A 24732-nucleotide genomic window follows, 5' to 3' on the forward strand; every position below is an offset into this window, starting at 1 on the left:
CTGCGTGTTGTTGCTGGACAGCTGCATTCACTTCAGACACAAACTTCTGAGAAGTGTTTGGACGTTGCCGCTCTTGGATGAAATCCTTTTTCCTCTGTGTGTTTGTGGCTGAATTGATCCTTTTAGCACCTGATCTGCACAGAGGCCATGATTTCATCGCCCTGCTGAGGCCTAAAAAGGCGGGCCTGCTGCGTCTCTCCTCCCTGACAAGAAAGTCTATAATCCTTACAGATCAGGAGGGATTATGGGTAAACCATCGCAGCATGCAGAAGCCTGTATTTTTGTCACCGCATGATCAATTTTCTTTTCCAGGGTGCAACAAAGAGAAGAGCAGCATTCCACACTTGAAGTGCATCAAGTCAGCAAGTGAGAAATGCGAGTTCCCACCTGAGGCCGTGTGGTTCTAGGCTTTTTGTTCTGGACTTAATAGGGCTGTTCATCTGTTCCGTCTCACTGTGTTTTTTAATTCAAACACCCATCTGTAGTGTCGCCCTCCCATCTGCCCAAACTCACTAGAAAACTCCTCCCAAGGTTAGGAGGGCACCTGGACGTCTCTCAGGTTGCCTGCAGGATGAAATAAATACCAGAGACCTCTTTATTATCAGGAGCTGACCTGGTTTTAGTCATCCAGCATTATTCAACAGCCATTTATCATGACTCAGAGGGTGTTGGCGCTCTTTATCAGCTGTAAACAAACACTTGTGTGATGCGTTCAGAGAGAACGACCTCACATTAAAGCTGGAGGCAGTGCAGAGCGGCTTCGCCTCGTCCCTTCTGATGCTCGTGTGCATCAAAAGCCACAGAGGAAGTGCCAAAGACAGCTGGTTTTCTGACGGTTTCACCTGGTTTAAACACTAAAATGTCAGTCCACTGAGGTCTGTCTTTGCTCCACTCTCCTGATCCTAACCTTACAAACCTTTGTGACTTCATCTGGAGAACATATCAGAGCTGGAACAGCAGTCAACCGCCGTTTGGGCACCGCAACATGCTGCTACGTTTCCATGGTTCAATGATCTGAACTTGGGTGAAGAATTCAACCAATCAGAAACCCAGCTTTGGCCCATGATGTGTTGATGTAACCAGTAGGTGGAGAATCTGATTGTTCTCCTCCTGAACTTCCTGATATTTTTCTGATTTGTATGGAGACAATTCTGCAGTAGACGGTGAAGCTCACCGTTCTGGGGGAGTCTCTGGATGACGTCATGAACCCAGACATGGAGACGTGATCACTGATGCTTTTGTTGATCTCTCAATGTATGCTATGTAGCCAAGAGGCCAAAAAAATGTAAACCTAGCTCCTTCCAGACACGGTGGGAACGTCTAATTTTCAGAAAAGCAACAAATCTGACATGAATTGCATTGGCTGTGAACGCAGCACAAGGATTGTAATCACTTTATTTCCCCCTTGGTTTGACAGTTCTTTGATTCTTTGTGAGGCGCCTTATCAGCAAACCGCTGTGTCATAAATAAACAGACACGGCGGCGGGTTTGGAAAGACACCGCTTCAGTGGATCACCTCGGGGGAGTATACAGGAAGAGAGGAGCGTGAGTTTTACCTGCAGGGAGTCGTAGTACATCTTCTTCCCCTCCTCGTCGGTCTTATCAGACATCAGCCAGGCCTTGAGCAGGTACTCATAGAAACTGTCTCCCAGGCCACCGACAGACACGTGATCTGCAGCACACAGACACACGAGATAAACACGCTAAGGCATCAGCGTGTGCTTGTTATGTGATGGGCGCTTCCAGGGAGAAAGGTGTATTTTAGGCTTTATCTTGATGACAGTGGGTGAAGGCTCATCCATATGCATGTGTCATTAACAGAGTCCGGCCCCGTTTGTGGAGTGCAGAGATTAAATGTCAGCTGTGATCATCCTGAAGTGATGAGGGGGGTGGGGGGTGCGCTGCTGGTGGAGATAGTCTGGGTTTAAGCCAATAAAACTACTCGACCTTTTTACGAGTTCTGTATTAAACCAGGAACAAAAGGTTGGAGACAATTGAGAGAAAACACGGCTGAAAATGAAACAGCAGGGAACTGTCGACCTGTTTTTGGACATTTTCGCTAAATCTGAGGATAATCTTTGCAGACCACTTTCAGGAAACAGTTACATTTGCAAACTAACTCACTAACTTGAACCCTTTTCCCAATAAAAGCGAGGATTATCACTAAACGTCCATGATAGTTACTGAACATGTAATTTTTGTGCTTGCTGTCAAAATTTAGCTGTTTCCGATGATTATAGAAAGTAGAGCAGAGACATGGATCCTTATTTATCCATTTGAGATATGAGCAACATCTCAATGAGCTCTAAAACACCTCCTACAGTAAAGGCTGAAGGCGTTTCAGTGGATTTTAAAACTAAATTACTGCTATTTGTGTTTAAACACCAGAAAACGAGACGTGATGTTGGTGGAGAGTTGAGACGAACTTCCAGGAAAAATGAAAGGAAGTCTCGAGTGGATTTACAGAAGGTTGCTTCTCTTCAGCTCTCTGTTTTTAAATCCTCTATAAATGAAGAAGACGCAGAAAAGGTTTTCTGAAACACAAGAGACAAACGCAAGAAAATGCAACTGAAAAGTGAACTTTTGAAGGAATGTTAAATTGATAACGTCAATCATTTTTCCTGTTTTCCTGCTTGAAGGACATGAACACCTCCTTATGTGTCATTTCAGGCTGCTGATGCCCAAACGTTACCCACACTAAACCAGTCTGGGTCTCACCCCCTGCCTCTTTTTCCTGGAAAAACGTCCATTCTTTTAAGAAGGTCTACCACCAACTGTTCTTTTGCTCCACCCCTCTGTCCCTCCTGGATCTCCTCATTCATCTCCCTCCAGAATTTCTCCTCCTCTAGCTCACATCCTACATCATAAGCACTGGTAACATGAAACATCACACCTTTAACTTCTGGCATTCTTGGCAAAAACCTCTTTCAGGATCACTCCAACATCTTTCCTCAGTTTATCCACATCCTGATAAAACACCTTGAATCTATCCGCCTTGCTCCCTTTCATCTGAACACACAGAAGATCCACGTCAACCACCTCTCTAGATTTTTCTGTGTCTACATTCAAAGTTTCTACTCTAAGTCATTCCCTGATGCTTTTCTTTTTCTCCCTCTGTCTACAAACACGGCTTCTTCCTCTTATTCCACCACCAGTCGTACAGTTTCCACCAGAACCCTGTAGGCCAGCAGCACCATGAAAGTTCTGTTTGTGATTCTCGTGATTGATTTGGTTTCGGTTTAACGCTGAATATTCTTCCAGACACAAATATCTGCTCCCCAGACTTGGGACCAACAAACGACAGAACTAGATTGTGCTGCCTGTGGAGGAATTGACCTGGTAAAAAAATAATAAAATAAAATCAACCAGAAAGTGTTTGTAAGCTTCTTAAATTATAGGGTTAAAGAAGGATTGTACTTCCTTACAAAAGAGGGGAAAATATTAACTAGGTTTTAAATGACCCACGGCTGCTGCTGATGAGAATGTTTGACTTAGTCTTCAATCTAATAGTGGACATAGAAAAGGATCTCTGTTTTAAAAGGTGTTAAAAAAGAAAAGAAAATTAAACTTTTCTTGATGGATCCTGCCTTTGCACAGTAGATAGGACAGGCTCCAGCAGCCCTGTGACCCTAAAAGGGTTAAGGCGGGTCCAGAAGTTGGCTGGATGGTAAAACTAGGGGTGTCAAATGATCGCGCTGTTTGTGATTAATTAATTAAATATTTTTTTAATTGCTTTAATCTCCTTTTAAATCTAAACATTTTGTCATGTTAAACAATATAAAAAACAAAGGTCCAAGTGTTTGCTTGGATGAATTTTTTATTTGAACTCAAGTGAGAATGCAGGTCTTGTCCCTGTCACTGATTTATGCAGGGAGTGATCCCTACATTCGCCACATTGCTGCTGTGATGTCATCAATGTGCTATGATCTATTATGTAAGGGATAAAGGGGTTTGTTATCATAAATGAATGAGGAACATAGCGGGCTGATCGCATGGGGCAGTAAACTGAGGAATAAGGTATGTATGTCCCCATGTGTCACGGTATTAATAAAAAGTTTGTGGTCAATATTTTTTGGATTGCTCAGAAAAGTGTTCCTACTGTTTTATGTGCTAAATGAGATGTTTTGTTCTTGTGCGTTTGCTTCTTTTTCTCCTAATTGTTTTAAGCAAAATACCTCTTGGTTGGAAGTCTGTTGTTTTAGGAAAACTTAATAAAGCCTTCTTTTGTTGTTGTTGTAATTTAATCTTTTACTGCGACACATGTCATATATTTAAACGAAAATATCTCAGATTGAAGCTTTTCACAGAAAATATTAGTATAAAAATAAAACGCAGCACCAAGTAAGACCAGTAGACCTTTTTTTTTCCATAGCACTAAAGTAAATGTACTGTGTTTTGTGCACTATAGGGCGCACCGGATTATAAGGCGCACCGTCACCGTTGGACTTGGGTCATGTATAAGGTGCACTGAACTATAAGGCTCATGAAACGACAGTCAGACTTTATTAACTGCGTTCACGGTAACTAACTAACTCTAGAACTCGTCTGTAACACGCTGCATGGTAGCCGTGTTTGAAACCCATTTTAGTAAAAGCAAAAATAGGATTTATTCATTCAAAAGGATGTCCCTACTGTACACTTGGGTATTTTAGTATTTTTTCTATAAAAAAAAAAACTAGGTTTAAAAATATTGCAGAAAACACCTTCTTTGAACACATCGTCTCATCTCTTTCAAAAGATCCTCTCATCTTTCCCTCCAACAAAGTTAACTCATCTAATAACGACTTACTTGTGATCAAAGAGTGTTTTATCTTTCAACAAGGTGGGTTTGTGTCCACAGACGCTCCTGCTGTTGGTTTGTTTAGCTGACAGTCTCATCACGATCATTACTACCATTAGGATGGAGAAGCCAAAGTTCTGGTTCTTACTTTCATGTCCTCATTATCCTCAACACCTCCTTCCTCTCCCTCTCCTCCTCCTCCTCCTCAGAACTGACCTCTCTGTGATTACCATCATTACCTCTTCAGCTACAGGGCTTTAAGAGTCCGCTAATGCATTTCAAATTACACCCTATTGGAAACACGAGGCGTCTGAAGTGACTATGACAGGAGTTGACTCTGACATGGGTAAATAGTGGGCTGCTGGGATGTGGGGAGAGTCAAGGAGGTTCAAATGGAACGTGCGACAAGATTGTGAAAGGAGAGACGGCTGGAAAAGCTGTAGCTCAACAGCACCTCTTTTGGTCAAGCTCATGTATGTGAATGTCAAATGACCAGCAATAATCATACAGAACATGCTCACTATATAATGTTCAAAAACAACAAGAGAGGGCTGACAAAAACTTACGTTGACCCCACTGACCGCTGTTGGGATTTAGGTAGTTAGGGTAGAGCCCCTGAGGTTTGTCCAGTCTGTTGAGAACTTTCCTGATATTCATTACCTACGGCAGAAAACAACAAAGTGTCAACACGGCGTAAGGAGCAAGAAGGCGGGGTTTTCCTCAAACATGAAGGACCTTCTGAGCAAACTCTTGGTTTCCAGAGAGCTTGCTGAGATGCATGAACTCCAGGTGAAGCGTGCCGTATTCTGCCAGGATGCTGCTGCCACCTGACGCCCATGGCCAGTTCCTACCAACACCACTGTAGAAACACACAGAGCAAAGTGGGGTTAACATCAGCAAAATAAACTAACTCATCTATGAAAAGGAGAGAAACAGGTTTGTGTAAAGACAGTTTGAATTCTTTTAAAAAAATAAATAAAAGAAGCAGAGACAGTTTACTGAACTCTGCTCATGCACTGTATATAAGAACTGGACTGAGTGACCCCTCCCCCCTGATGTTCCAGACAGGAAGTACCTGCCGGTTCCATTCAATTCTTGCTCTGATAACTTTTTTTTAACATATTCTCGATAAACCTATTGTTTCTTTATTGCAAATTATTCAAGGTATAAACAGGACAATCTGATGTCTAGATAAAGGTATGTGGCGGTTGGCCAGCGCTTGATTGACAGGTTCTGATTGCTGACTCCTGATTGGCAAGAGTGGCTGCCATAGAAACATTTTCTCAGACCCACTCAGTGCAATCACTACTTACTGACAGGCTCTGGACCCCTACGTTTTGTGAAAAAATGGAGACTGAGTTGACTTCATTTGGTTGGAGCCAGAGGTAAACCATTTTGTATGGCTGCCATCACACTCACTCAGTCCTTTATACAGTCAAAGATTCTTTTTGATTATATTAAAAGTTACCCAAAAAATCCCATCTGCATTTGGATTGCTTCCACTCTAAGCAGATCAGTCCATCTAAAAACACCTCATACCTACAGAAGCCTTCCTTCTTTTTCCCTATTGGCTTTTCCCAAAAATGAACATTGAAGCATAAAGATGGAATCAATTTGTCCTACAAATATCATATGTCGAGGAGGTCTTTTACCTTCTGGTTTGCCGTGCAAAAGTGCCAAGTCAGTATCAGATGTGGCAGCATACAAACATTTCTAGTATAAAAGCATCCTTATCAATCTGCACACAGTTGAAAGTGTTTGTATCAAAAGTTAAAAAAGTGGTAACGGTGCCGCAATCCGTGAGTGATTGACAATAGAATTTGTCGACACTTTGCTGCACCCTATAACGTGAGCTTGTGAATGCTGTAAAAGCCACAGAGAAACAATAAAAGACAAGGGTGGAACTAAAAGTCCTCTTTGTTACTTATGTCTGAATTCCTTTACTACTCACATTGTGTGCTATATAGTGCGTTCGCCATTTTGTCGGGGTGTCCAAATCTACAATTCCACTATCCAGTGCCCTTGAAACTTCCCAGAAGACTCTGGTCTCTTTGTGTACATCTGTGCTCATTAGATTGGCAAATATAGACCACAATGCATTGTCTTTGTTTGTCTTTGTAAAAAATGTATGTAAGTATATATTTTATAAACCATCAGCATTTACAACATCAGTGGATTTACAATTAGTCTATGATAGTCTAAAATATCCATATTTATTAGGTTTTTGTTTTGGCAAATGCACGACAGTCATATTTGGAGTTAAAAACGGAAAAAAAGGAGGGAGCAAATTGTGTCCAAATTGCATTAACCCTTGTGTTATCTTAGATGACCCCACCCTTACATTGATGTGTTCTCCCTACCATGACAAAGGTGGATAAAGGTGGAAAGATTTCATGTAATCCATGGACACCAGTGAAGATCACAAATCATTGAAGAAACAAGGTTTAGAGCACTGTCTAGTGGGGTCTAGATGACCCAACTCCCAATGTTAAGGATAGCACAAGGGTTACAATCCAATTTCCTTTTTTCAAACACACCTGCACACTACACAAGGAACCCATTAGTGCTGTTCACCTGATAACTGCACACTCCTTGCAGGGAGCCTGACTATTATAAATTAGGGAATTATATAATCACAGTGTAAATGGTGTGGACATCCTACAGGCACTTGCATAGTGCGTGCAGCATTTGTCTGCGGTCAGTAAGGTGCCAGTAAGTGCACTAACTAATGACTAAAGTGTGACCTTAGGGCACCGCACGTCATAAGTGCCCTGAACTAACGTTATCCTTAGGGATCTGCAACACACATTTGAGCTCCCTTTAAGATCAGTAAAGATCATGTCTACGACACTCCAGGGGCCCGGACAACTCAAAAACCCTCAGCACCCGTATGGGTCAACTCCCGATATGGAGGCACATGACTAAGGCAAGAGTGTCTTTTTTGGGAGTACTTGATACGTCCCGATTGTGGATTCAAACTAGCCAGTCTCTAATTAGACCACTAAGCTTTTTGATTAAAGTAAGAATAAAACCAGTAAAGTCATAGCTAAAAAAGACTCCAGGTCTTTATATAAAACATCTTCATCTGTTGTGATTTTAGTTTCACACACAATCCTAAAAGAGATGTAATATGATTGGGATTAATGGCACTAAAATGAAACTAAATTAGATCATACTGAAAAAAGTTGAAAAAGGTTTTGCTCTGTCCCTATCAGAGCTTCCTGGGTCTCTCCTACAGTGAAGTCACGATGCTGTGACCGTATGCGACAGTGTTCAGGCCACATGTTATCAGTGCAGCCACTTCACTGCAGGAACACAAAGAGGAGGCTGAAGCAGGGACCACGTTCAGCAAATGCATAAACGGGACAGAGGAGTGGAGTGAGAGCAGCGCACCACACACGGGCCTCTGAGTGGAGGTGGGTGAACATATTAATTAACGCTCCATCCTTTAGCTCATCATGCTGCAGCAACAGCCATTTGCTCCCATTACACCAGGATTTTAATCAAGTCAGCCAAACGCAAAGTGTGCGAATGGCGTGACAACAGATACATCTCATCTCTCTGGAGAAATTCATTGACAGGCTGTATGTTAAAGTAGTTCTACTGTTTAGTGCAGGCATGCCAACAAAAGCTAATGGTGGCAAATTGTTTCACCTACTTTCTCCAATAATTATTGCTGCTTTAACCTATTCCCCATTACTGTACACTGGATCTGCCTCATCAATGCTTCCTTCTGTCGATCCTCACGTTCAAACTCCTCATGACAAGTATCGTCCCAAAGCTGCAGTGACAATGAACTCCTGATGAACAGAAGAAACACTTTGGTGTTACTCATGAAAAATTAAATGAGAATTGTTAAGAGGTCCATAAAGTGACAGCTAGTAACCATTTCCACACCCGATAAAATACTAAATAAAATACTGCACTAACTAAAAGAGCAGTAATAAACGTATGACGTGTAATCCTGTGGGACCTGGTACAGACTCCTGTTCTGTGACAACTGAGATTGATTATCCGACCTGTCAGGGTTTATTATTCAAAATTAAGGTCTGGAACTATAAGAGGTCACTGTAAGAAAAGCAGTTAAGCTGCTGGGTGTATTACTGATGTTCCCATTTGAGTGCATCCAGGTTTCATTAAAACACTTATTTTAATGTCCATTCTAGCCTTGTTAGAAACCGTGGGACATTTTACAAGTTAGACAGCTCCAGAGGTGCAAACCTTGAGTGGATATATTTTTACTAGATGCAGCGTTACCGACTAACACTGTATTAGAACAAGGCAACAATCTACTGTATACTGGGATCGAGCTTGATTGTTGCCTGGTCGGAGTTCCGCCAGGGCAGGGCTCAAATGGTCCATAAAAAAAGTGGGCCTAGCTCGGATGCCCCTGCCTCATCCAACAAGACAGTGGGTGGTAGTATTCACCCTCTCCGTTGGTTTAATACTCACCGATGAACAAACAACTACTGGAAGCTGCATTAAAAAACATTCCCGTAGAGCTTTATAGAGATTTTAAATGTTCCAAAACGGAGTATCTTGTATGACAGAGGGTTTATGACTTAGTCACAACTGGCCTTACGGATGGATACAGGCTGGCTAAGGGTGAGCTTGTACAGGGCATGCAGGTAGTCTGCATGAAATATTGAGGTCATATACCCCTAGGTGAGCCCTGAGAGAGAGAAAAATTAATGGATATTTTTCTGTGGCCATTCTGTGAGCAACAGGTTGTATACAATACACAAGGGTGTGTAAGAGTGAAGTAGGTGAGAAGCAGGCACGTACAGATTTTTCATTGTTTGAATCCCTGAATCCTGTGAGCTATGCTTTTTGTGTAATGACCACACGCGTCTTGCGAGCTCCTTACTGGTTTGCCCATTTTTTTGCTTGCAGACTGTACCTTGCTGTAAGGCCAGCTGTGACTAAAGGTGTATTCAGACTGAACACATTTGGTTTGCTTTAAGTGAACGAGAATTTGTTTCCCCCGATAATCCGGAACACATTTTTAGTCTGACTAGCCCCAAGCGGACCCTGGTCCAGGACCAGGAACTGCTCTCGGACCAATCTTTGGAGGTGGTCTCGGTTCTTTTCCAATTGGTCTGAGCTTTGATTCGCTCTGAGATTCCTCAGTCTTAATACAATCCGTCCTCGGAGCGGAAAAACTGAACCAAAACAGCCACCGTAGCAGATGTAAACAGAGTAGGAATGAACTTTTAATGTGACACACATTACTTCTCACCGTTTTCCCGACAGTCTATACGTCATAAACACCTATCAGCATACCTTCATACCCGACATCACCTTATCACTGCAGTTGCTAGCATCCTCTGAGTTTTACCACACTCCTTGCCAGTAACTGCCTTGCAGAAGACCTCCACCGTACCAAAGTGACAAAACTGATAATTGAAATGTAACGTTTCAATAAGTTAACCGCTCTGATAGGGATTGTGAAGCGCAGCACGTCTGTCCTTCTCTTGTTTTTTTGACCTGCTCTCGTAGTTCCAAGTCAATGACTGGCAAGATCTTTAGTCACGTGGTTTTGTTTACAAGCTCTGGTCCCTAACAGTGTGGTCCGCTTGATGCCGGTCTGAATACAGACCAAACGTAAGTTCGGGACTCGATCGGAAAACAAAGGATTTTTCCAGTCTGAATACACTTTAAGACTTTACTAGCGACTACAGTGTGGTGTAAGGGTAGTGCACAATAGCATCACTTGTACATCATAATGCGCACAATTCACATTACTCTTATAGAAACTTCACAATACACTTACCACACACGTCAATTGTACGCTCTTTTTCAAAGAGCTTCAAGGGAACTAACTGCTAGACACACCTGTGCACCCTTTAAGATGTGCCTTCAATCAGCCACTCCTCTCTATGACCTCCTATGAGCCTGGAGAACTCCAAAATCTGCAACACCTGTACGGGTCAAACCCTGTACAGCTGCATGGGACTACCGCATTAAAGCCTGGGACACATTTGGGAAAGTATGAAAATGTCTCTACGAAAAACACAACATGATCAAACACATTGAGCTGAATGTCTCACTGCAACCCATAAGGTCTGTGATAGAAAGCCAGTTATTTAGAAAATGTGGTCTTCTGCATGCATCCAGCCGCTGCTTTCCTCGCTGGAAGTGAATAATAATGCTCCAATGAATAAGAAACATTAAAAATACAAGTCACTCAGGGAAGTGCAGTGAATAACAATGAGGATTATGGCTCATTTTCATGTTCTGCACACAAAAGGTCAACTGATTTGGAAAGTTTATGACCTGTTGTGAATCAAAGATACAGCAAAGAGTTATTTTTAATACTTTAGAACAAACTAAAAATATTCAACAATTTATCTAAAGCTCATTTCAGACCACGTCAGATGTTTCATTGACTAAGAGCAAAAAGATCTTAACCCCTTGTGCTATCTTAGATGACCCCACCCTTACATTGACGTGTTCTTCCTACCATGACAAAGATGGATAAAGGTGGAAAGATTTCATGTAATCCATGGACACCAGTGAAGATCACAAATCATTGAAGAAAAAAGGTTCAGAGCACTGTCTAGTGGGTCTAGATGACCCAACTCCCAACGTTAAAGTGCCTAGGATAGCACAAGGGTTAAAAGAATCGACTGTCCACGTGGTGGACAATGCACTTTATTAAGACTCAGGATATCAGCAAACACCTGAAGATCTTTGGTTCTGACAGGAGTACGATAAGAAATTGAATGTCTTTCTTTGTGAACACAGATGGAAAAAAGGCTCCTGAAAGGCCGACCTTTCCTTGTAGATGAACGGCTGGGTTAAGTAATTAGACAGCATCCCAAAATTGCCATGTTGTGCCGGGCTGCAGTTTGTTCTCTAAGCTTTCTGTTAAGACAAAGAGGCTCCACATGTACTGACACACAGCTAAAACGTCAAGTGTGTCTATGTGTGTTTTAAAAAGCCTGAATAAAATAAGAAAAGGCGTTCATCCCGTGGCCTCTGTCAGGGGTGTGGTACTCTTTATTCTGTTTCTCTGGCTTGTCCTTTGCTCCTTTTTTACCTTCAGTGTTTATTTTAAAAAGTGAACAACAGACTTGAATTTCTTTATTTACTTTATTGTGCAATGAGGTAGCAGTAGGAGCAGAATGTCCAACCTCGATGATTAAAGATGTCAGAATTGCTGGTACTCTGTTAAAGCATGTTGAGACATTTATGTTGTAATTTTGGGCTATATAAAAATAAAATAGAATTTAACTGTATATGCAACAGTTTTTTTCCTCATTTCTCTCAAACAAATTTTCCTCGATCTTTTGCTTTGCCCAAGCCATGACATGACCCCTCTTTTCCAGCTGATTTTCTTTTCTGTGAATCTCTGCCTCTCCATCTTAAAATCTATAGCACCTCCACTCCTCCAGGCTCAGAGAAAATGTGAATTGTGACAGTGTCACAGTTAGCAACTTAATTAGGGACCTTAAATCACAGCTACCTTTCCCCGCCTCGGGTCATGGATGAGGAGAGGTGCTCTGGGAGTGTGAGTGTGCATGTGTGGCAAGGTCTCTAAAATGAATCTGTATACCCTAAATGCTTTCAGTTCTCCTTCTCTGAAAAGCGCCTCTGGGTTGTTGTTCCACTGCTACCAATATCAGATTTGTCCAATTGTGCTTGCTTAAAAAAAAAAAGAAGTCTTCAAAACAAGTCCAAAACCTAAATCAAGTGTCGGATTTTTGTAATATTTTAAAAGATGATAGACTTAAGATTGTTTGATCTTCCTACCCGTTGAAAAGTCTCCCTGACGGAATGACTACGGACACGGTGACCCGGTGTTGAAACGAGAATAGAACTGTTCCTATTTTACAGCCATTCATCAAGCTCTGAGACCCCAAAAACCAGATTGATTGCTTCTCAGAGCCTGTAGGAGGAGAGCATTTCCCCAAGAGTGTCATCATTTAAAAATGTTCCTCTCTGTGAGGTAAAGAATGAGAACAGGGGTAAGAAGATGGCTTTAAATTTGCATTTATTAACATTCTGATGCTGTTTTGAGAGGCCGAAGCAGTCATTTTATAGCAGAAGTACAGCATTTTTTTTTTTTTTCATGAAAGTGTAGACTCTAATGTAATGATGCATGTATTCGGCAGTTCTGTGGCGAAAGAACTTCTCTGACCCATTATGGCAGACTGTGGCTTCAAGTTTGGTTCTGTCATGCTAAGTTCACGCTGGGCTCAGAAACGTGCGTTTGATCAGCCAGTTTCAAGGAAAGGTCACGCAATCACACATGTACGAGCATTTTGAGCTTGTGTGTTTAAAACCCTCGCATTCACGCGTAACTGGGCATGTTTTCAAGTCTGTTTTCGGGCTCTACATAAAAAACAGGCCACCACTGAATGAGCATCCAAAGTTGAACAACTTCAGGGATGCGGCTTTGGTGGTGGTGTAGGGGAAGTATCCTTTTAAAACATGGAACTGAAATGAATAATTGTGGTTTACACCCAGCTGGGATTATATGACATCAATTCTTTCGTACACCAGAATACAGCTGTGAAAGAAAAAGCCTGGAGAAAGATTTACGCCGCTTTGACATTTTACGGCCAGCCTCTTCCAACTGTGTCAAGTAGCAACAGTCCAGTGTGAGCATCACACGCTAAAAGTGTGTTGGAAAATGCCTGTTTAGCGCATTGAACGCGCCACACATGGCCATTGCCCAAGTTTGTCCATTTACAGACAGATTCCTTTTTTCACTGAACGCCACATATTCTTTGATGTAATGTTTCTGTCACTTTTTTTGGGCCATTTTTAAAATCCAATTTTAAATTAGTTTGTCTTTTAGGAATGATTTGAACCACGCTGTATTGATTTCTTTCCAAAATTGTATATGCAAGTACTTTTAAACAGAGGTGGGACCAAGTCATTGTTTTGCAAGTCACAAGAAAGTCTCAAGTCTTTGTCCTCAAATCCAAGTCAAGCCAAGTCAAAAGCAGGCAAGTCCCAAGTCGAGTATTAAAAGCTTTGATAAAACACGGCATTGGTTGTGGATGCTGCTTTTACTTCATCTTCAGAACCTCAAACCTGGAGACACTTTTCTCTGCCCCAGGTTTAACTTTATAGTTTACAGAAACAAAGTGCGAACCCACAGCATCACGGAAAAGTCGGACATCACCGTGGCCTGATTTCATGCGGTTCGTCTTAGACTCTGCAGACAGCTGCGGGGCACAGAGATGAAACACCATCACCAGGGAATAAAGAGAATCAGGACACAGAGATCAGTGGACCTAGCTTTCCTAAAACGAATGGAGGGAAACAGTTCTCCCTCAAGGTAAGGCAGAGGTGAGGAGTGACAACGTTTCGGAAAGTGTGATGTTGAAGTAGTTTGGAATAAAAAAGCCGAAAGTGGGAAAGCCGTGGAATTTTGATGATGTGTCCGTGTTTGAAGGCCTGTCTGACATTGTAAAAATAGGTCAAGGTGGTGCTGAAGCTCCAACATTCTGTTTTTCTTATAAAGTTGGGGGCATTTTTGTACAGGCTCTTAGTTAATTTAACTTGTAAGAGCTTTCTGCTTCATATTTAAAATCATCTAAAAAAGTTTCAATAAAACGACCAAAAGTGTCCAAATATAAAGAGTTTGGTAAAGTTTGCAACAGTTTTTAGCAAAGACTCCAAAGATTTTGCAAGGAAAATGCAAAGGTGTCTCATAAATTAAACCAATTACTCTGACTTCATTATATAAAAAAAACGTTGCAAAAGTTAGAATGCATATGTATTTATGTTTTGCTTTGACCTTTTGGACTTTGTTTTTATTGCAGCAGTGACTTTAAATGAACAGATTTTTCCGTGTGGACCAATTCTTTTTTTTGGTCCAGATTATATTGTGACAATTTATGGCGACACAATGGTTTTACCCTTCAGGGAAAAAAAGGAAAAAAATAGTCTGACTATTGAAATATTGAGATAAATATCTGTTAGTTTTAAGGTTAAATGAAAACAATTCGAAGATGCGGTTTCTTTTATTTCTTGTCCAAATAGACAAGAGGGGCAAAGAAGTATTTGTCCTCGATTCTGCAAGTTGTCCCACTTAAAGAGACGAGTTTGGTCTGTAAAATTGTTTTGTACAGAAAACAAAGGTTACCATGGCAACCCCTTAGAAACAAATAAACTGCACCGTCATATTCCGATCCTGCAAAGCTCCAAAAAGTTATAAAATAAGCCATTCAGAGGAAGGTGGGGGTCAGTGCACACTCCATACAGCACTCTCAGAGGCAGGGCCCCAGGCTCCACCCACTCTGGCCCCAGACCGCCACACACCGATCTCCCAGTAATGGGGGGGTTCAGGTTAGGATTTCCTAAGGGGTAGGGGTTCAATTAAAAGTCAGATGTTATTTTGGGCAGGGACTGGTTAGGATTAAGACCAGGTCCAAAGATTTAGGGTTATGGAGTGGACCCTTCTTAAGCTAGAACATATTCAGACCCGTCTAAAGTTCTCCAGAGACTATCTGGATGATCCTGAGGATTAAGAGAAGGTCATGTGGTCAGATGAGACCAAAATGGAATTCTTTATCATAAATGTCACTTGCCATGTTTGCAGGTGATAGAATGTTGAGTTGCATCCAAAAGAGAGTCAAATGTAGAGAGATGTTTGTCAAATACCTCTTTCCAGCATGTCAGTGTTCCCAAACACATCACCTACCAGTGAAGGAGCATTCCAAGGTTCTAGAGTGTTCTGCTCAGTCTCTGGACCTTAATCCAATAGAGAATCTGTAAGGGGAATTCCAAATCTGTTGTCCAGCAGCAGTCCAAAACATAACAGCTCTTAAGAAGATCGGCAAGGAAGAATGGACCAAAATAGCATCTAGCATCTGGTTTGGAACAAATACTTATTTTCTGATCTATTATACAAATATAATATTAAAAACGTAAAACCATGTGATTTCCTGGATTCTTGTTTTACATTCTGTCTCTACGAGTTGGAGTAAATCGATGGTTGTGCCCAAATTCCCTCACTACTCACCACAAAGTGCACTACATTCCTCATTTTGAAGTGCTGTTTGAATCTACATTTCCAAAATCCAATGCCCTAGAAATTTCCCAGGAGCCTCTGCCAAAAATCAGTGTGCATCGATGCTCACTGGATGCAATGCATTACGTTTGAACAATTTTTGTGGAAAAAAGTGTTAAAATGTATTTTTTTAAATGAACAATCAACATTTTCATCATCAGAACTCAGTGGATTCATAAATAGTTGTCGCCAAACGCTCATATTGATTAGATTTTCACTTTGTCAAAACAATGATGTCATGCTCCCATATAAAAAAAAAAAAAAAGAAGTAGTGAGGAGGGTTTCCAAATTGCTTTTAAAATCCAGGGCACTAGATAATCCAGCACTATATAATTTATTTTACCAGTTAGGGATTAGGGAGGGAATACGGACAATCAACATTACAGACCAAACTCCTCTTTTTAAGTGCACCAACTTGCAGAATTGATGACCGACAAACACTTTTTTGGTTTAATATATAAACTGTTGATCTTCAAATATAATTTGGGAAGGGCTGGGTTTTCTAAAAAAACAGTGTAGCATAAAGTTTTAACAAGTTTGTTGTTAAATTTATCAGATTGGTGAAGCAATCATTTCATATATGAACATTTTGAAGGCTACCAGAAAAATATCAACACATTTAAAATCCCAGTTACAAGTGTGTGAGTGTGTGTTTGTGTGTGTGTAAAAGTATGTGAAAGTGTGTCTTCCAAGCTATCATAGCTCAGCCATGCAGGTAAAGTCATCATCAGCTGTTATCTGCTGAGGGCTCAGGGGGATCAAGAATGTGAACAGTCTCACACACACACACACACCTACACACACACACCTACACACTCACACGCTTCTCTCCCGGGGGTGTTTTCTCACTTCAGGGACAATGAGGCTGGGTTAGAGTCCATTCACCCGTACAGTTAGAAAGAAAATTAATTTGTTACAGCACATTTATCTCCATGACAACCTGTCTTTTAATTAACAGCTGACAAACAGCAGGTTCGTCTGCAGCTCTCAGGGGAAAGAATGAAAAAAAAAACATTTCTAGAGATAAAAAAAATAGCTGCTCTGTGATTGACGGCTGAACAAAGGCAGCAGTGAAACATGGAGGCGGACCTTCTTGTACAGTTTAAAACAAATATGAGCATTTTTATATCTTCACAGTGGATGCTTTTATCACTGCTGGTGCTCATAAAAATGACTGATGTCTGTTTGTTACATTAAACGTGACCGCCGCTTCAGCTTTAGTACTTTCTAGGGTTGATAAACGTGTCGACGAAGATCTTTTATGGTTGTACCTCAAAGACCAATTTCCATTCGACATAACCCAAGTCTTTTTATGACCTGACGTTTACAGATCTACCTTTAAATGCCTTCACAGATCCCAACAAACAAAAGTATATTTCATAAACGAAAAGAAAGGAAAGCATCAAAGTGCTTTCATATTGAAATATGGTTTGGGTCCTTTCTGTGTGGAGTTTGCGTGTTCTCCTCCTGCATGCGTGGGTGTTTCCTCCAACAGTCTAAAAACATGCTTCATACATTACTTGGTTCCTCTAAGTTGTCCCTAGGTGTGTGTGTGGGAGTGATTGTAGCCCTACGACAGACTGGTGACCTGTCCAAGGTGTAATCTCCCTTTGCCCTACAGCCGTGACCCCGGAAAAAGCGGATATAGAAAATGGATGAATGGATGAATTATCACAGGTGATGATTAATTTATCACACAACATTTTTTTCCATGAGAGCACTGGTTCCAACTGCCCTTAGAGGTCGATATGGGCTGTCTGTGGGAAAACAAATGGACTGTACGCGGCATGCAGATGTATGCTCATTTTCCATTCCAGCCAGTCCTTTAGTTTGAACTTTAATCAGTTGTCATGGCAACAAAATATAATGTTTTTTATTAACACAATCAGGAGGACAGGTTTTCATTACTTGAGGAAAGAATTAGTCAAAAATGTGACATTATGGCTTTGTTCTGGCATAATGTTATGTAATGGCAGAGGAAGTGTGCATAAACAGACATTAAACGCACGCCATGGAAGCCCGAACCGTCCAACGCAGAGTGAGATATAACTATTCAATCAGTTTTTTGTACTTTATTCTTGTTATTTTTTTGGTTTAGATAGCTTTTTTCAGAAAAAGCGGACTATTTGTTACGTAGTGACGCTATTTAAAGCATCAGCTCAGACAGAAAATTCACCTCTTACCGCTTGTTTTTGTCCAGATGATGAAGCTAAAGTTTATTTTGAAGAAGCCAGAGCAGTGCTATAGAACAGTACATCTGTGGATAATCCTTTTTAATCCACACCCAGGAGCCAATCAGAATCCAGTTTTCACCTGGACCATGGTATAGTGGTGTCTCTACTTAGATGACCATAGGAATATACAGAACATCTGATGATGGCTTGTGGTTTTATGAAGTTCTAGATCTAATGTGAATCAGGAACTTTAAAATTCAGATCTAGCAAGGTTTGAAGACTTTTCTATTTGTAGTTGTGTTCTTACATCTCTACCTAAACCTGGTTTACTTGTGGTAAACACTCAAAAGTGTAAAAAAAATACACGCTGACTCTGGCTTGTGGATTGTTGAAACAAAACCTCTTTTAAGCTTCAAAACATGAAAACAGGAGAGCTTCCTCCAAAACCACCGGAGTGGATCTGTTTGACGGACACAGAGTGTGTGTGTGTGTGTGTGCGTGTGTGTGTGTGTGTGTCTTCTACCTCTTGAGGTTGAGCAGAGCCCAGGGGATGCCGGTGGATGTCCTGAAAGCTGGAAGCAGCTTCTCGCCCAACTCCACTGCCTTTTGCCGAAACACCTGAGGAAGAGAAAAGAGCATTTCTTTATGTTCTGGTTTCTACAGGAAGCAGAACCCAGACTCCCACAGGTCAGGAGTACCTGCAGCAACTGGGGCCTAAAGCAGGCGCATGGCCATAAGTAGAAGAAAATCAGTTTCTTTAGACATTAGTTGTCAGTGATGATGTGCAAACTTAAAAAAACAGAACAGATAAGCAGCAATCAACAGTTGGGATTATTTCCAAGGAGAGAATGAGAACTGTTGGCAGCAGCTAGACTGCATGTGAGCATAACAGAGCGTAAAGGTGTTAACATCAGCTTTTTTGTTGAAAAAAACTAAAACCAACTGTGACACACTGTGCTCCACAAAAATCCTTCAACTTTTTTAGTGGAGATCTCTGAGGTTTCCGATCATGTCATGCGTGAACAGACCAGTTTTTCTTGTTTCTACTAAAAATTTTTATAAACCATAATCAATGTTACTTTCTACTTGACATAAATGGTAAAAAAAGGGATGCTTGCTGTTCAGTTTTTTCCTTTGGGAAACGTTCTTTAGCAGTCGTAACCACAGCATTTAAAGAAATGGAGCAGGAAGTCAGATCAATAACAGTCAGTTATATTTACAGAAAAACACATTTTACTACAGAACACGGTAACAGCATCATCGTCTCAGTCCTGTCTTACTAGGACTACCTCTGGAGATGCATCAGCAATGAAGTTAAACCTGTTTTCATGGAAAAAACATTTTATTGAGCACAAAGGGGTCAAATAAAAGCTTTATACTGTGTTCATATCAAACCTGATCTGTGTGGTGGGGTCGTCCAGTTTCAATGTTTCGTCAGACAGATCACAGATATGACGGATGATCTCATATCTCAGAAGCTATTAAAAAACGTTCTTCTTTATTTTAGAGCTCGGCATGGTTTTATTGGCTGTCCCCTCACACCTTTTAAAGCTAGAAGGGATCAAGTCTTCCAAGCGATTGGTTTCCAAAGTCTAGAACGCTCTGCCTTTGTCCCGACTGTTGACTGTGCATGAGAAACCATGTGGAGCTTCTAAACAGAACTTCTTCTTCTAAACAGAACCGGGAGCCAGTGGAGCGCTGTTAAAGCTGCAGAGACTTGAGCTCTTCTGATAGTGTGAGGCAGTTCTGAAAAACCCAGAGGCCATAAAGCTCCTTCTGGATCTCTAGAGGTAAAAGTACAACCCATCTACCTTCAGAGGACACGAGGACATACTTTCAAAGAACTGAACTACTTTTATCAACATTCTTCAGGGAGCGAACGCACAGCATTTGTTCACAGAAGCTGCAGAGACTAAGAGTTGATTTGATTAATGACCCTTCCTACAAACAATCATTGATAAAATCATCTTCTGGAGATGGTTTATCCATTAATATATATTTCTACTTTGTTTATTTTATTGTTGTCACTTTTCATCACAGATTCTCAATCTTCAAATCAGAATTTTAGCACTTAGGGTGCTATTTTGGAGGCAGTTTGACCAAAACAAGCAGGAAAAGAAACTAGCAAGCCCTGCTAGACACCTGAGTGTCATATTTGGATGTGAACCTTCTACCCACAAAACAGCATGTTAGCCAGACGTTTTTAAACCATTGTGTGAGTTGCAGATATACAGTGTGGGTTGTTTCTCTCTCTCTTCAATGATGGCTCTCACATCACTCATTCACTTCTGCTTAGTGACGGGTTCTGAAACTCGGTGCCAAGAGCAGATACTACTGGTATAGTACAAAAACACAGATGTTGGTGCTTCATTCAAATGTTTCGTTTCAGTCATGCAAATCATTTGATTTCTATTCCGTTTTTTCCGCTGTGGGTGGGGTGATGTAAAAATGGGTGGGGCCATGAGGATGGGCAGAGCTTCAGTAAAAGGTCAGAAAGGCAAAGTGAGCAAAAGTTTTTATGTACTTTCACAGCAAAAATTCCAATTCAGTCTCCTGATGGATAAGAGTAACACGTACAAAGCTCTGGAAAAAAGTCTGTCGTCATGACGATAAGCAGTGTGTGAAAACTAGAGATACACCAAAATGGAAATTTGTGGCCGAAGCTGAATGATAATTAAAAAGCTTGGCCGAATACAGACTAGTCATCAAATATGGATGCTGTGTTTTTTTTTTTTACATGTGGTCTTATATGTTTAGGTAGGAAAATTTAGACATATTTTTCAAAGAAAGTATATGTTTATAAAGACATAAATTCAAACCAAACCAACAACAGAAAATATTCATCCAGGTACACAGCATAACCCAGGGCCAGAACAAATGTGTCAATAACAGTATCTTAAAGAAGGAGTAAAAGAAAAATTAGGAGTGATGGTATTTTGAAGCATTAGTGACTGCACGTTCATCTTGAGAGGGCGGCCAGAAAAACACTCCTGCTGCTTTAACAAAACTGACAAGCAAACTCTCTGAAGAAAGATCCACAGCTCTGGCTCCATCACTAGCAACTAAAAAATGAAAAAACAGCCTGAAGACATTTTATGTTTTAATGATTCTGCACACTAGAGTAAAGAAAAATAGTTCATCTAAACATAACAATTTAAAAACACAGCTAGTTAGCCTGCATATGAATAGGCTCATTTGGTTATTATTTCTCCTCTTTCTGCACCTAAACACAAGCCTCTAGTGCACATAAAAAGTGCACATCAGCTTGAATAGTTTTGAGGTATTAAAAAGAAAATTTCCATCTCAAATAACCTACAGTCCAATTTGGCGCCAAGGCAGCAGCCTGCCATCGCTTGAAATAACTTCATGAATATTCAGGTGGGAAACGAGAGCAAACAGAGCTGATCTGGGATCTGCACAGAGAGGCTGAGTCTGGCCTAAATGAGTGAACTTGTTATTGCGTGTTATGGATTTTGTGAGCTTTAAAGGAGGTTGAGTGGATGAAATATGGGCCATAGAGAGGCCTTTGATTTCACCAAGAATACAAAACTGATCCACAGATTGTTTTTTGATCTTATTGTTCTGAAGTGTGAGCAAAAAAAAAAAAAAAAAACCCCAGCATTTTTTATTGTATTTTTTAAATGAAAACTTCAAATCCTGTAAACGAACAAAATTAAAATGTTGCCAGTCCTTATTTAGCATATTTTCCTTACACTAGGGTGCACTGGATTATAAGGCGCATTAGGCGACACAAAAGAGTCAGAGATAAGTCAGCCAGTCTTATTTGATCAACTGCAATTACTGAAGAACTTGTTTGTAACACGCTACATGTTCGAAGCAAAGTCATTAAACCAGTAATCTTCTAACTTGCTTGCATCACATAAAAAAAACCAGACTGATAGCGCCAAACAAACATTACTGTAACTACACTAAGTCCATACTTTGTAAGTTACAGGTAAAGAAAAAAAACAGTCAGAGACCGCTACATGTTAGCCACACAGTAACCCAAGTATTCACAATAAAACCTAACCAAACATTTGAACAGAAAACCGTGTACTTCTCAAAATCACTGCGACATTGTCAGAAGTCAGAACTCTGTCTCCCCCTCTGGTCACCAACGGGAACAATCTTCAGAGTACTGAAAGCACTTCACCTCCCTGCACCCCCAGCGTGCACTTCCTGAATGCCACACACCTGACTCTCTTTGACTCAATCAACCACAGCATACTTAAGCTTTGCACTAAGCTGAGCTCAATGGAAAGTATTGTTTGTGCCACTCTGCCTTCATTACCGAGCGTTCTATCTGGACATGATCTTCTGTCTCCTGACCCTGATTCTGTTTGACTGCCGCCTGCCCCGACCCTCACCTGGATTTTTGACCATCCCGTCTCTTCGACTCCTGCCTGCCTGACCCTTATTTAGCTTTGTGGAATTTTAGCCGAGCTAATAAACCTGCTGAACTTGGATCCAGCCGTCTGCCTGTTCTTGTGGCTGACATCAGCAAACACCACCACAAAATATACACATATAAAGTGCTCTGGATTATAAGACACAATCTTTAAGGCTTTTAAGTGTGCCTTATAGTGTGAAACATACGACAGCTTCTTTTTCAAAAGCCTTCATACAAGGCCTGCACAATTAATCGCAAATTTACCGTTATCGCGATTTCAAGCTGTATAATATCCATATCGCAATAGTCAGCGAATAAATGGTAAACCTTAAATGTGCTAAAACAATCTAATGGCAACTTGAACTATTTAATGAATTTAATAAATCCCTGTATGCATTTGACCAATCAGATGGAGCCCTTCACGTTGTTGACCAATCAGATGGAGCTTTCATGTTAGATGTTGCCGTCCTAATTAGATGTGGGTCATTTGGAGAATAATTTAAGGTCTTTTGACTCTTTTTTTAAATTAAACTTTTGCAGTGAAGTGGAAATGTTTTTGGTTGTTTTTGCTATTTGTTCATTTATCGCAAGTTATATCGTCATCGCAATAGTGATCACTACTATCGCATATTGCGAGTTTTCCTCATATTGTGCAGCCCTACTTCATACTCATTCCTTTGGCTTTAAATCGGCGTTTACACTTTTTTTAAACATGAAGACGTGATCCCCGTCCTTCCATTCTTTGTAGTATCTCTTCACACAATGAACTTTAAGGTGAGCCTGTGCTGTCTACGATGCCGGCAGCTCTGCACCTCTGGGATGACTTGCTGAGCAGAATATGAAAGGCAGGGGCATTGAGAGGGGGGTTGAAGAAGAAAAAGCCCCAGGGGCTACCTGTCAAAACAATGTGGCAGTCCAAAATTCAGAGAGGCAGGAAAGGGTACGGCGTGCTGAACAAGAGAGAGGGAACGCATAAGTGGTATTTTGGTACACCTGGTGGGAATATGTGACACAGGAATTTACGTCACAATTTCTATTGTCTGTTTCAACAACACGTATCTATTGCTAATTTGGCTCTAGACTTTGATTTGATTTGATTTAAAATGGTTTATTTCAAGCAATCGAATAAGAATAGTACACAAAAACATTAAAATCATCACTTATACATTCATACAAAGACGTATCAAACATAAGATAATTAGACATAAAATTTAAGCTGTAAATTTAAAGCTGTATATTTTAAAGCTACAGCTGAAGCTGTTGGAATAAGTATTGGAAGAGAGGCATAAAATTGCTCACTGCAGGTTTTGGACCCACACAGCCAAAAAAAGCAGTATTGTGGCTAGAATGTGAACCCGAACAGCTCAGAAATGTCGTCATGGGAACTCAATCAAACTTAAGAAAAAAAAGCGCTTCTCAAGCCAACTGGAATAAATTAATACAGGAAAACAAAAGTATCAGAAGTAAACAAATGAAGACATTTAGAAGTCTTTTGACATTAAATTGTTGCTGTTTTAAGCTTTGATGATTAGCTAAAAATCAGCAGAGCGATTGCAGACATTTTAGCAAAATAAGCTCAAACATGCTTACATAAGCAAATGAAAGTTAACAGCTATGAAATTATGTTAAGCAATGCCAGAAGGAGTTACATGTTTAAAAAAGGAAAGACACTTCAGAATAAAAAAGGTTGGTAAACATTGCAAAAATCCCTAAACTATTTAACTAGTTTATGTTAATTTAGGCTAAATTGACTTAAACAACTAAAAATCGATGCCTAACATGCGTTGTGTCCAATTTCCCTCACTATTAACAACAAAGTGCACTATATAGTGCGTTCACCATTAGGTAGTGCTGTCATTATCTACAGTATAGACCACAATGCATTGCATCTGAACAACTTTTGCCAAAAAATGTATTTAAATGCATCTTTTTAAATAAAATGTCAACGTTTTTATCTTCGTGGATTCATGAAAGATCGTCACAAAAAGCTCGTATCTATTAGATTTTAACTTTGTGAAATTGATGATGTCATATTCGCCAATTAAGAAAAAGAAAAAAAAAAGGTGTTGAGCACTGTGTACAAATTGCTTTTAAAATCCCAGGGCACTAGATAATCCCTCACTATGTATAGCTTTTTAGTAGCTAGGGCTTAAGGTGGGAATTCGGACACAGTCATGGTACATCAAGCTTTAAAGCCTTAACATGACAAAGCAAACGACAAAAGGTTGCAATTTCCCTCCAAACATTTAGCCCAACTTGACTAACAGTTGAAAAGAAGCTAATCGATGCTAAATATGCTACATTAAGAAAGAGCATAGAACAGAAGTTTCAAGGGATATTCAGGGTTTAAAAATATAAA

The 24732-nt window shown here is 40.5% G+C and overlaps 1 protein-coding gene across 1 annotated transcript in view; it reads right to left on the reverse strand.

Annotated features, from left to right (window-relative positions):
* Positions 1 to 24732, reverse strand: part of LOC101158740 (mannosyl-oligosaccharide 1,2-alpha-mannosidase IA) — a 125498-nt gene that overhangs the window by 15071 nt on the left and 85695 nt on the right. The window contains exons 5-8 of the mRNA XM_023953195.1: positions 18507 to 18601; positions 5516 to 5639; positions 5347 to 5440; positions 1557 to 1672 (exon numbers count right to left, since the gene is read on the reverse strand). Coding sequence (XP_023808963.1) covers positions 1557 to 1672; positions 5347 to 5440; positions 5516 to 5639; positions 18507 to 18601 — 429 coding nt within the window. The remainder of the gene's footprint in view (positions 1 to 1556; positions 1673 to 5346; positions 5441 to 5515; positions 5640 to 18506; positions 18602 to 24732) is intronic.

The sequence above is a fragment of the Oryzias latipes genome, chromosome 24, assembly GCF_002234675.1.
Source record: "Oryzias latipes chromosome 24, ASM223467v1".
NCBI classification, from domain to species: domain Eukaryota; kingdom Metazoa; phylum Chordata; class Actinopteri; order Beloniformes; family Adrianichthyidae; genus Oryzias; species Oryzias latipes.